Source organism: Alexandromys fortis, unplaced genomic scaffold (genome assembly GCF_014885135.2).
Source record: "Alexandromys fortis isolate MF-2015 unplaced genomic scaffold, M_Fortis_MF-2015_v1.1 scaffold_102, whole genome shotgun sequence".
Classification (NCBI taxonomy): domain Eukaryota; kingdom Metazoa; phylum Chordata; class Mammalia; order Rodentia; family Cricetidae; genus Alexandromys; species Alexandromys fortis.
The window spans coordinates 2,751,028-2,764,235 of record NW_026067984.1 but is presented as its reverse complement, the minus strand read 5'-3'; the positions used below and the strand labels follow the sequence as shown (position 1 = coordinate 2,764,235).

The window sequence follows — 13,208 nt, the reverse complement described above, 5'->3', positions numbered from 1 at the left end:
TCCCACCTTCTTTATGTCATATTATAACCTGTCTGCGAAGTTCTTATGATGTTAGGTCATGGGATGAACAACCTGTTGTCAGCTAATTATTTTTTTGTACTTTCAAAAAGAGCATCACGTAAGAGCAATTCTGGAAAGCATAGGATACGATGATATCAATAAGGAACTTTTCTATAGTTGGCAACAATTAAAAAAAGACTAATTTTTGCCTGAGTCACTTCAAAATATGTAACTATTTTAATTGGATTGTGGTGCTCAAAGTGTATTATTAAGATAGAATTTATGTAAAATGTGTTACTCATGATAAACATCAGAGGAGATAAAACAGGTTTTTGTTTTGCTGGTTTTAGCACTTTACTAAAAGATACAAGAGGATTTGTAATATGTATCTATAGAGAAATAGGAGAAGATAATTGCAGGGATTATTATTAAATGATATCTTGTGCATAATATAACAGTAATTTTGATTTTTTGAGAATTATTTATCATGCAGACAGAAGAGGCAACACAGTGAACCATGAAGCATCTTTGAAGCTAGCACAAGGCAGGGACCAAGTCACCTGCCTCTTGCTCTGCATTTTTCTGGATATGTGTCAGGAGAATGACAGCTTCATCTTAGGGGAGATTTCTAATCAAGTACAGAATGGTTTATTTAGAGGGAGAATCAGATTTCATAGTGTTTATCTTAATTTTCATATGCAGAAATCAGTCCTATAGTGATACATTTACTAATTACCATGAAATCTATTTAAAATGGAAGTCTTGCCTATGAATAATCCTAGGATTAATTCATACTAAGAAAAGGTAATAGGGATTTCAATTTTGAGACAGCATGTTATGTAGCCCGTGTTAGCCTCAGACTAGTTAAATAATTTGCATACTGGGAAACACTAGATCCTCTGGCTGCACCTCCTGAAGGCTGACCATAACAAGTGTGCATCACGGTAGCCATTTGTATGATGCTGAGGAGTGAATAAGAGGTTTCCTTGCACGCCAGGCAACCATTCTAACAACAGACACAGGAGGGGACCCATAGGAACTTTAAGAATAAGCTGTTTATAATCTCATTAAGATTTCTACCTCAGTATGAATTACCATTCACCTCGTATTCATTCCGTGCTAATTATTGTGATCCTCTGTTGAATCTCCCAGCCTCCTCTATTCCCCCTTCTCCTTACAAGTTCTATTTCTACCTTCATGACTTTGTTGTCGTTGTTTGGATTTGGGTTCTTTTGAGACTCTGAGTTTAATGACAATCACTGTGGTCTATTCACTATTGGAACTATTCACTAGGGCCTGGCAGGCTCCTCGGGGGAACACAGGTGAAGACAATAGCTGCCTGTCCCACAGAATCCATCAGTAACAGGGGTAGTTCATCAGGGAAAGGGAAAACTCCTGAATTCTCCAAGCCATGACTGAACAGGTCTACTCTGCAGGCAGCACAGTGTTTCACAGCCCTTCTCCAGGGGCCACATTCTTCCAGATTTTACATTCTTCCTGCCCTCTTCCAGGATGTCTCCCGAGCCTTGTCAGGGATGGTATAAATATCCTCAAGGCTGAGCATTCAACTCTCACTCCTTAGCACTTTGAGCAGCTGTGTCTCATCAGTTCCATCATTACAGAGGTCTCTGATTAAAGCCTGGGGTGGTATTTGTCTATAGGTATAAACATACATGTTTATTAACCTTCTCTCCTAGGGCTTAAGATCTTCTCAGTCACAGCAGGTTTAAAGTGTTACTCTTGTGGCCATTGTTTCTTCTTATTACAGTTGGGCAACTTTGTTATATAAGTGGGGGAATCTTGCCTGGCTGGTTGGTCCCGTAGATCATGGAGTTCAGCTGGATCAAACCATTGATGCCTTTCTCCCCTAGCGGAATATACAACCCCTTCTGGAGCTATGATAGCTTCCCAGCAGGAAGGAAACTTTCAGCTCAGTTCCAGTTTGGCTTCTCTACACCTTGCAGCCAAGATGTGTGGTATCTTTAGTAACAGGATTTTAGCAACGGGTTGTGTGCAGCTAAGAAGAGTAACAAGAATCTGCATTGTCTAAAGAGGTTCTTGTGGCCTCCCTGACTAAGACGGCAGATTACACCTGGCAGTATGGTACCCATTTCAATTTTAAGATTATCTGATTGCGTCATTCCTCATGGGTAGATCTTTTTGGTCACATATGGATCATTTGGCAAGTTATCTGTCATCTTTTTAGATGGGTTTATTTTTGCAAGGGAGCTTTAAAATATACACAGCACCTGTCTAATCTGTCAATAACATCCTTGATTATTCTGTGTTTGCACAGACATTTGCTTACTTTGCTTTGACTTATAGATATTTCTGTTGAAAATGCTTTCATGGGAACTTTGATTAAAAATTCTTTAATAAACTCATGACCCAAATTTGTTATTTTAGAAAAATTACTATCCCGAATATCTGGAAACAACAACTTTACATTTTAAGAATTAATTCAAAACAAAAATAAATCCTAAGATGCTCAGGTAATGGGTAATTTTTAAATAAACTTTTTGCTTATCAGAATTTCAGTGAATCAATTAAGATCATTATAATAATGCTATAAAATGGTAAGATTTAAGTTGCAAAGATTCTGACTTCAGTAAGGTCTAATACATTTTAAAAATGGGGAAAATCAGCAAAAACAAGAATAGAGGAAGAGAAGAAAGCCTGACCAATGAATGGCATCCAAGCACAAGGCAGGGATTCCTTAAAATACATATCCTTAGAAATGCACTCATTTCTAATAGAAAAGCTATTAATTATGATGTTCTTAGAGTCATAAGGCAGAGGAGGTAGTTTCTCAACAAAAACATTGTTCCTGATTCATGCATGATGATAGATTGCTCTTCTGGGATAAAGAAAAGCATGATGATTCTGTAAAATGTGCTAGCCTTGTATTAAGTACGGAAGGAGATGATGTTTGTGGGGCCGTTTTCTGCATTATCTTTTGTGAGAGCAGATGCAGATACCTCCAAAAAGTAAAAATCCACAAACACCTACTTCAAGTTCAGCCCTTGCCTGTAGGGTTTTTAGGTACACAGAAAACAAAGCTTTTTTGAGGACCACCTCCCCTCATGTTTTTCCTGACTGATCTTTTGAACTCTGAAGGTGGAGAAGGAGAAAGCTGCGCCTTCCACCTTGTGCAGTAGGGAGGGCTCACCCCACCTTGTGGACCCGCAGTATTGATTTTTGCATCATTGCTCTGTTTGACAGTGTGATGAACCTGGACGACCTGACAAGAAGAGGCCTGTACCTGAGTGACATCCCTCTTCATGATGCCACTAGAGACCTGGTTCTTTTGGGGGAACAGTTCCGGGAGGAGTATAAACTGACCCAGGAGCTGGAAATCCTCACGGATAGGCTACAGCTCACACTGAGAGCCCTGGAGGATGAGAAGAAAAAGACGGACACGTAAGAACGGAGCGGGGAAAGGGCTGGCATTTATTCCCAACTTGCTACGTCTTGTGTAAAGTTACAGCCCATAACTCTCACTAGAAGGGGCTGGGGCCTCTTGGGTCCCTGGTCACTATTCAGCCCTGTTTCCACATAGTAATCAAAAGCAGTTCTTTCCGGATGCCCATAGGATGTTTTCCTCAGGTTCTTGAATTTTTTTTTTTTTTTTCAAAATAGGTTGCTGTATTTTTAGAGAATTGAAACAAATTGACTGGTTTTCCATCAGAACTAATTCACTCCACTTCAGCACCAGAGGATGTACAAGGGCAGCACACCCTCTGTTTCCATGGCATTGATGCCTGTGTAAAACGCCTGTCTCCAGATGCTGGGCACACCAGTAAACACAAGTGTTCACATTGTTGATACCATGAAAGAAACAGAATTCATGGCAAATGCCTGTCTTCATCAACACAGCTTCATCCATTCGTGTTTCCCTTTACACTATTCATCTGAAGCTGTATCCACTCACTCTGAGACCCCTCACTTCCTCCGTGGTTGTAAGGACACCTAGTTGAATTGGCTGCATGTGCTGTAAATTTCAAGCACATGGGGACAGGCAGTTGAACGCTACCCACTGCTTGAAAAAAAACAAAAACAAAGACAAAAAACCCTAGACTACCTGGTTTTATCAGTTCATGAGCCAACTCACCCATGAAAAATACCATATATATTTGTGCGATGCACTGTGGATTCAGATTCAGGGTTGCACGGGTTGGTCACTTCCAGTTACCCTATATTCTGCATTGGCTGTGATATCAGAAAATGCGGACCTCATATATATATATATATATATATATATATATATATATATATTATGGTTCCATATGCGCCGATATCCACTCTTATAGTTATGTTCCTCAGCTTTCTGTTATAAGAACTGCTGAGATAATAAACTCATGAAGAAATAAGGAGAGATTCAGTTTGTGATTTCAGAGGTTTCCGCCTCGCCCTGTCGCTTTAGGCTGCGATATCATGGCAGGGATGCATGACAGAGGATGCTAACAGGAAGGATGAGACCCCGTCAAGGGTGTGTCCAAGTGACCTAACTTCTGTTCCATCAGTCTGCGATGGCACCACAGCCTGGGGACTATGGCTTCAACACATGGGCCTTTGGGGGAATGTCTCGGGTCCAAACTACGCCAGTAGTAAACAGACCTCTAACAGGACAAGGTGCTTTAAGTTATGGAAATATCCATAAGCTCTACATTCCATGCTAAACAAGCTGCTGTTTCACATTGCCCCTCAACTGGTGGCTTGGGCGTTCACGTCTCTCACCAGTCTATGGGTTCAGCCTTTGGAGCTCATACCATTGCCACTAGAGTTTGATTTCTGAACAAGAATATAAGGATCCATCACGGGACCCTTTTTGTTCCGGTTTGCCCAAGGTTGAGTGGATTTTTCAAAACCATTTGCACTATTTTAGGGATACTGTGTTTCATTAAATTTCACAATTGACTTTTAGATTGACAGATTTGGGTTTGATTTTGTAGTGGAGACTTTAAGAATATTTCATTATAAACCATCTAGTTTTCTATAAAGCTCTTCTACTACTCACATTCAATATTAAGACCTAATTTCAATGTTGCATGACATCCTTTCTGTTTAGAAGCTAAAATTAATCACTGAAGAAATTCCGCTGTGGCTAGAGAAAAGAGAGCTCAGGTCTGTTTTTCATATTTGAACTTTGCCCGCTGGCTAAAAGGATGAGACGGATAAGAAAGCCTCATTTCTTTTTGTTTCTTCAGGCTTGGAGCCCCAAAGGTTTTTGCTTTTCTTCTTCTAATCCACCAGCTCCCCTCCTACTGTGTGCTGAACACATTCTCTCCTCGGCTCATTCTCAGTGCTACGGTGGTGGTCTCAACCGTTGCCTGTAAACAAGATGTCCGCCCATCTGGATCCCTTTTTTCTCTTTGATCAGTTTCTCCCAGGAAAGAGTGAATTCTACCTTATCTTCTGTAACTTTGCAATATTTGAGATAAACTTTATTCTTATAGAGTGAACATGCTTCTGTTACTGGGCAGTTTATGCAATGTTTTAGATTCTCATACTGACGATGTCAGACATGTCACTGTCATAAGAACAGGAAAAGGCGGGATTGCAAACGAAAACCGTGAGGGCCTATTGATGATCTTCTGTTTTCCCTATTTTTGAGTTGGTTTGAGTTGGTTTGAAATGGTTTCGGGTTAGGGATGTATGCAATGACAACAGACAAGTGTTTGCTGTGTTTCTTTGCTTTGTATGTAGCTAACGTTTGACGCTGGTTTTAAAGGGTTCCTTATCAGAATCCAGCACAATGTCAGATGCAGTACAGAGGCGAGGTTGGAGTGGCCCAGGCTCCCAGCGTGTCTTAGAGTGCTTTCCTCTAATCCCCGCAGATTGCTGTATTCTGTCCTCCCTCCATCTGTTGCCAATGAGCTGAGACACAAGCGCCCAGTGCCTGCCAAAAGATATGACAATGTGACCATCCTCTTCAGTGGCATCGTGGGCTTCAATGCTTTCTGTAGCAAGCATGCATCTGGAGAAGGGGCCATGAAGATTGTTAATCTTCTCAATGACCTCTACACCAGATTTGATACACTGACCGACTCCCGGAAAAACCCGTTCGTTTATAAGGTAAGTCCTCACGGGAGTCTGTTGTCAAGCAGACGGGTCTGGGCTTCTGAGATGCCCCACAGAAGCCCATGGTCACTGCTTCCAGTCTCTAACTGCTTCCTAGTGTTATAAGGTCTATTGAGTCCCTGCAGCCCGCTAGCTTCCATAGTTCCTCACTGTAAAGAATGCATTATTTGGTAATTTCATACACATGTGAGCAATGCATTCCGATTGTATTCGCCCCCAGCTTCTCTTACCCACTTCCCATCTCACTCTTCCCAACAAGCATGCCCCCCCAACTCTGCTGCTTTTATTTGTCTATGTTTGTTTTCTGGCCCTTTGAGTTTAACCAGGGCGGCCTGCGTGCGTGAGCATGGGTGTGGAGCGATCCATTGGCATATGGACGTCTTACCAGTAGTTAGAGCACTGAATGCAAGGTGTCTCATGTCCCCAGGTGCAAATGCCCCATTTACGATTTCACGCTGACTCGCGTCAGCCTTGTACCAGCCCTGGGAAGGCACCTGAAGCTGCAGAGTGATCTGCAGTACAACAGCCATGATGTTCCCAGAAGACATCATTCCACAGCCTTCCTCCCCAACCTTGGCTTTTACATTTTGTTCCGCCCCCCATTGACAGACATTCCCAGACATCTGGAGGAGATGATACACATGCTGTTCTTAGGCTGTTCAACTCAACCTCATCCTCAGCCCCTTGACCAGTCATGAGTCTCTGCATTAGCAGCTGCTCACTGTAAAACAAAGCTTCTCCGACCAAGGCTGAGGGCAGCACTAGGCTATGGTATAAACTTCAAGACTGAGTAGTTACCACTTAGGAAACTTTCTCTTCATTGCAACCAGTGAGGTTTCGTGGAGCAGGCCATCTCGGGCTGACATGAAGTATCTGGCAGTTTCTTTGCACTTAGGTTAACGAGTCTCTGCGGATTGTTTAATACATTCAGGATAAACACAGCTTCATTTTTTGTGCTCCGCCAAAGACATTTTTTCCTAAAATACATAAATGCTTTGCGCGATGAAGAAGTCATGGGGCTTGAGGAGGGTTTGAAGCTCAGGTTTACTTTCAGATACCATCAACTTGAAGCTAAACATTTACAAGCCATCTCTGCCCTTTGTTTTAAGTAGAAACAAATATAATATCGGAAAAATGAAGTCAGTGGAATGCTGCTTCATAAAGGCAAGAACGTTCCTGGCTGTCGCTAGGCTCCCGGGATAATAGAACTCCACACGGACTAGCTACTCTGTGGTTCTTTTCTGAGGCACAGTGCTGCACTTGGTGAGCACATCACAGCAGTACGTGGCTTAACCCAGCCTACGTAGATTATTTTAAACAAGAAGGTGGCGGTGTCTGCAGCGTGATACCCAAGGCCATCCATCCCCTGGCCTCCATATGGCATCTTCGCAGAGACATGTACCTAAACAGCATGCATGCACCAGATCAACAATTCAATTTAAAAATTAATAATTAGCTGACAAATTAAAACGTGGTCAGAGGCCACAATAAATCAATGAACTTCAGCCAACAGCTCCTGTGCTGTTGCACCAGAGCTGCTCCAGGAAAAAGTGAATTAACAGACTGTTCTATAGAGGGCTGTGCAGGCATGAGTTAGGAAAAGCCAGGAGGGCCACGCACATCTGTAACCTCAGTGCTGGGGGAAGAGGAAGCAGAGGTACCCTGGGGATTTGCTGGCCTGCCAGTTCAGCTGACCTAAATGTTCAACGCCAGGTTTTGTAAGAAACCCTGTCTGAAAATAAGGCAACAGGCTGAGGCTAAGTGCGTTCAGTGGCAGAGTGCTTGTCTAGAGTGTTTGAGTACCTCGATTCCAAATTCAATCTCCACCAACATATGCTCACACACCCAAAAAGGAAATGTGGCAAAAATTAAGGTAGAAAGAGAGAGCGCTTCCATCAACCTTAAGTCTCTATGTGCACAGCAAGCACACTGCACACACCCCTACCCACACACACTTGCACACACATGGGTAAGGGCATCTTTACACACATGTGCATGCACACATACATGTTCTGAGTTATAAGGGGACCTCAGAGGAAATGATCAAGAGCCCACATCATGTCAGTTCCAAATTGTTAGAGGCTCTCATTGTGCTGGAGCTCACACGACTCTAGCTTTAAGGAATTCTGGGAAATACTGTCTTATAATAATTATAATAACCAGTCACTTTATGCCCCGTTTTGAACACGTGGGTGTGTGTGTCACCTTAGGTGGAGACAGTTGGTGACAAGTACATGACCGTGAGTGGATTACCAGAACCTTGTATCCACCATGCACGGTCCATTTGCCACCTGGCCTTGGACATGATGGAAATCGCTGGTCAAGTGCAGGTCGACGGTGAATCTGTTCAGGTGAGCGGAGAAATCGGACACTGGGATGCTAATGGTAGAACCCGGTTAATAACTGAGGTACACTTCTAATGTGGAAATGGTTAACATGTACAGAAAGGGGTATCCTGAGAGAACACTGACTATTGTATTCCACTCCTCCAAACATGGGAATAAATTAGCTCATTTGTTCTGTGGACAGCCCATCCCGAGGATAAAGAAATTTCCCGCTCTTTCTGTTCTCTGGTCCTCTCCATGGAAGTGGCCCGTATTATATCTTAAGACCTCTTCTCTTCGGACAGACTATTTCCCTTCTTGGAGGGACGTTGCATGAGGGCATTTGAAATAGTCTGTAAAATAACACATATGTTGACAACCGAAGTCCAACTTTGCCTTCTCCAGATCACAATCGGGATCCACACCGGGGAGGTGGTGACGGGTGTCATAGGACAGCGGATGCCGCGGTACTGCCTCTTTGGAAATACCGTCAACCTCACAAGCAGAACAGAGACCACAGGAGAAAAGGGAAAGATTAACGTGTCTGAATATACATACAGGTGAGGAGGGAAAAGTCAGGCTCTTTACAGGGGAGTGTGGGGGCAAACTGTGGTTTCACTACCTTTAAACAGCCGCTACCCTCTGTATCTCCCCTCTGCTTCTGGGATTGTTATTTTTTTTATTTGAGAAGTGTGTACCGCTGCTTCTGTGGTAAGCCACTCCATCACAGTGGAGGTTTCTCGTAAGCACCATTACTAAAATCCTAAGTGTCTTTAACTACACCTGCACTGTGGGATCTGGTTGTCTGGATTCTTTCCACGGCCTTAATCAGCTTCCCTCTCTGCTCCATCTCCTGTCTTTCAGGTGTCTCATGTCTCCAGAAAATTCAGATCCACAATTCCATTTGGAGCACAGAGGCCCAGTGTCCATGAAGGGCAAGAAAGAACCAATGCAAGTTTGGTTCCTATCCAGAAAAAACACAGGCTTAGAGGTATGACCCATCAGGGCATCTTTGCTTTTGTTTCTAAGAAAATAAATTGGGGAGTTTCAGCATACACACCAGCAATGACCTCGGAATGAAAAGAATTCTTGCTTACAGAGATGAACTCTTCAGTAAAGGGTGACTTCACTGCAGTACTGATAAACCAGTTAGAACCAGATCTGCTTTAGAAGGTGCTGTTCGGTTTTTGTCTTGTAATGAAGTAGGAACCAAAGCCTCAGGCCCATAGGTTAGGGTTAGGGTGTAATTCTTCTGTGGTCTAATTCAAACAGCCCAAGTGCTCAGGAACCCAAGAAGCCTTCTTGGCCCCTGCTGCTCCCTCTGAGACCCCCAGCAAGTCTACACAATGACCATATTTCCTGACGGTTTAATCACTCAGAAAGCTTAGGATTCTCCCAAGGTCACAAGAAGCTCCTGCACAGTGTTTGAAAGACCCTTGGATCTGGTCTTCTCAGAGTTTTCTCCTTCAGAGATGTCTGGCTTCTGGATTTTCAGAATCCAAACAATTCCTTAGAAGAGATTTAGGTTCTCAAGTGCAGAGAGATTCCACTCCAGCCCCAAGCCAAGGCAGGACTGCACTGTTCCCACCAGGCCTGTCCTCTTTGTCTCAAGGGGTCAAAACCAGAAGAACAAGTACAACTTGTTCCCTCTTTGACACATTAACTCTCTGGAGGGTGTGAGATGACCCGAGCCCATCTCTTTTCCACTCTGTATACATTCCCTAAAAATGTTTTCATAGGATATAACAAACTATTAAAGGGATAGGAAAGGCAGCTTTTAAATACTTAACCCTACTGCAGCTGCTTTTATTCCTCTAAACACAACTAGCTTGTGGGGGTGGCATGCCCCTGGGTGCCCTTCTGAAGAGGCGGGCTCTTTGGTGTCTTTCTTCTTGACCAAAAGACCCTAAGAATGATTTCTTCTCAAACTGGGCTGGAGATGGTTCATGGGAACTCTAGATATAAATGTATACCCCACTGTCAGACAGGAAAATGTGTTTGGGGGACACCATAAGCTTCCTTAATATGGAAAGTCTATAATATATTTTTCCATCCATTTAAGGAAACAAACCAGGATGAAAATTGAGTCTCAGATTGTGAGGCAACAAGAACTGTCATTTGGCTTCTGGTGGCGGCCTAAGATGTATCAAGCCTGGGAGCGCTTCTTCCCTGTGGATATCGATTTCTACTGTCCTTTCTCATGCCCCAATGCTTTCACCTAGTTACACATATCCAACACTATTCATTATCCGAGGTTAGCTCTGCTTTTGACTACTTTTTAAGGTGATGGTAAAGTTTGGCTTTTTGATGTGGATGATTTGAGCGTCACGTTCCTGAAATTCTGCTGCAAGCGTTACCTATACTGGTGACCTAAAAGTGGTAGACACCCAATATGTATTTGTTGAATTAGACAAAATGAGACTTAATAGAATCTGGCCTTGTGCGTATTTATCATGGCTCAACAGGTTTGTTTTATTCTCCATGTATATGTACATGTATATTTTAATGACTATGACGTAAAACAAGGTTCATATGTTGGTGCATGTTGTTCTAGAAACCATTTTCTAAAGGAGTGGATCTAAGTTTTAGGAAAAATGCAATTTATTTCTAGACTTCTGAAGTAGGAATTTATATGCTATACTAAGAAATGAGTGGTTTGAAGGATGCTAATTCTCTCCTGGAAATATAGAATATACATTTCTTTTATTGTAAAATTGGGCTGCTCATTCAAGTCTCACACCAATTAGTTTATCTAACCTCTGATATGCCCTAATATGTAGTGCAGTTCTTGTATGGAGTTTCAGAAATACTGGTAGCTGGGATGGGGCTGTATTGTTTCACACTCAAAGGTTGCATTTGCTTGAGCAAGCGTTGGGGGTCGAGCTATATCCAAGAACAAAGCTGGGAATACATTGCTAGGACACTGTTGGAGCCAACCGTGGCTTGTCTCCAGGCCTGAGCTTCCGTTACTAGCTTAGAGGAATGGCAATGCATCCAGGACATCATATTCAGAATATTCAGAAAAATCATTTTAATCCCAACCTAGAGTGGGAATATTTGGCCTATCATCCTTTAAATGTCTCTGATAATTTATTGGTATCTATCTTTAACAAATATAGTACAACTACTTTTATGTAAAAATGTTTGTCTTTAAATTTAGTATTTCATATCAGCACATCAATATATGTATAAATGTTACCTGTTAATTGTGTAAAAAAACCTACAATAAATTATTTTTTTCACTTGTCTATTGAGAGTTTTAATTTAATAAAATGATATTGACACAACTTACATTCTTTCTCAATTTCCTATTTAAAGGCATTTATAACTTTGTTTCTGACCTATCAATTCTGATTTTTCTACTTTCATAATTTGTTTTCAGAGCTGGGTGTTCATCTTAGAGCATGACACACGCTGGACAAATGCTGTTAATAGGGAGCTGCACACACTTCCCGTCTGTGATATAAATGTTTAATAGTTGCTTGTATTAGCACTCTGTTCATTTGTTTGAGACAACATCTCGCTCTTTAGCCAGACTATTCTGTACTTAAGTAGTCCTCCCGCCTTATTGTTGGGATGACAGGCAGGGGGCGCGCTAAAGGATGTTTTCCCTCCTGCATCATGGAGAAACAGAATGAAAGAAACACTAGAGAAAATGCAGACAACGGTGAAAATGTCCTCAACTGTGATAGTTCACAGCCTTCTTAAGATGGGAGCAGTATACACAGATAACCAACATGTTTAATATTCATAGCAATGAAAGATGTGGTGCAAAGAAATGATACTGAATGAGTAACTTGAGGAAAGAAGGTCAAATAAAATAACAATTCCATTAGCATCTTCCTAAGGCCCAACACACTTATTGAGGGTTCCTCTGGGCTTACACTGGCTTAGGTGTTTGGGCATGTTATAATTTAGATATGACTGACTCCCCCAGACTCCAGTGCTGATGGCTTGGTCTTTCCTCCTGCTGTTGTTTAAAAGCTCCAGTGTAAGGAAGTTAGGTTGTGGAGGTAGAACCCTTGAAAAAGACAGACATCTAACCTACTCCCCGGGCCCAATCACATGGGCTTTTTTGCTGCCATCAGGGGAGTGATGTCACTGCTGTGATGTGTCACCTCATAACAGGTGCAAAACAAAGACCATGGGCCGAAATGCCTACCCCATCACAATCATAACCCAAGGAAAAGGTTTCCCCCCCTAGTTTTCCTGGGTATTTTGTTACATGAAGTGACTGTAAACATGAGGCGTGCTAATAAGCAAAACATCTCTGCCTTTAAAACATTTCCATGCAAAATCTCCCATCTGGACCGCTCTGCAATGGGTACAAACTGGCCAACCTGAAAAGTGGCCGAATCTCTCTTTAAATGGCCCATCAAATTTCTTTCCTCTCTAAATCACTTAATTTCTAGTTATTGTCTCTATCCCTTCGAAAAAAAAACTGTTGTTTTAGCCGGTGCCACTTGCTAGCTGCTGCCTTTGCAAGGCTGTGCCCTGCTCTGTCTGGAAGGCCTTTGGCCATGCTGTGATGACAGACTTCTCCTATCGCCTAACTCAAGAACCTTTCAATAGAGAAGGAATCATGTGCTCCATGTTCCCACAGTACTCAAACAGTACACACTGTTCACATCCCTTTCTGTCACTGCGAATCTTACAGCCAAAGTACTTCCTCTTTTCCGTCACGTCACTGGAATCCACCACAGATAAGCAGTTGATCAATACTTTCTGTGTGAAGGAACGGAGAGAGTCGTCTCTGGGAGGTAGAAACTAGATTTGCAGGACGAGTGGGAAAGGTGAGAGGTT

At 42.4% G+C, this 13,208-nt stretch overlaps 1 protein-coding gene across 1 annotated transcript in view; it reads left to right on the top strand.

The window, feature by feature from the left end:
- The window catches only part of Gucy1b1 (guanylate cyclase 1 soluble subunit beta 1), a 41,264-nt gene extending 29,611 nt beyond the window's left edge, over positions 1–11,653 (top strand). Inside the window, exons 9-14 of the mRNA XM_050158855.1 lie at positions 3,223–3,420; positions 5,838–6,075; positions 8,292–8,432; positions 8,811–8,965; positions 9,270–9,396; positions 10,468–11,653. Coding sequence (XP_050014812.1) covers positions 3,223–3,420; positions 5,838–6,075; positions 8,292–8,432; positions 8,811–8,965; positions 9,270–9,396; positions 10,468–10,491 — 883 coding nt within the window. The 3' untranslated portion in view covers positions 10,492–11,653. The remainder of the gene's footprint in view (positions 1–3,222; positions 3,421–5,837; positions 6,076–8,291; positions 8,433–8,810; positions 8,966–9,269; positions 9,397–10,467) is intronic.
- Positions 11,654–13,208: the final 1,555 nt, after the last annotated feature.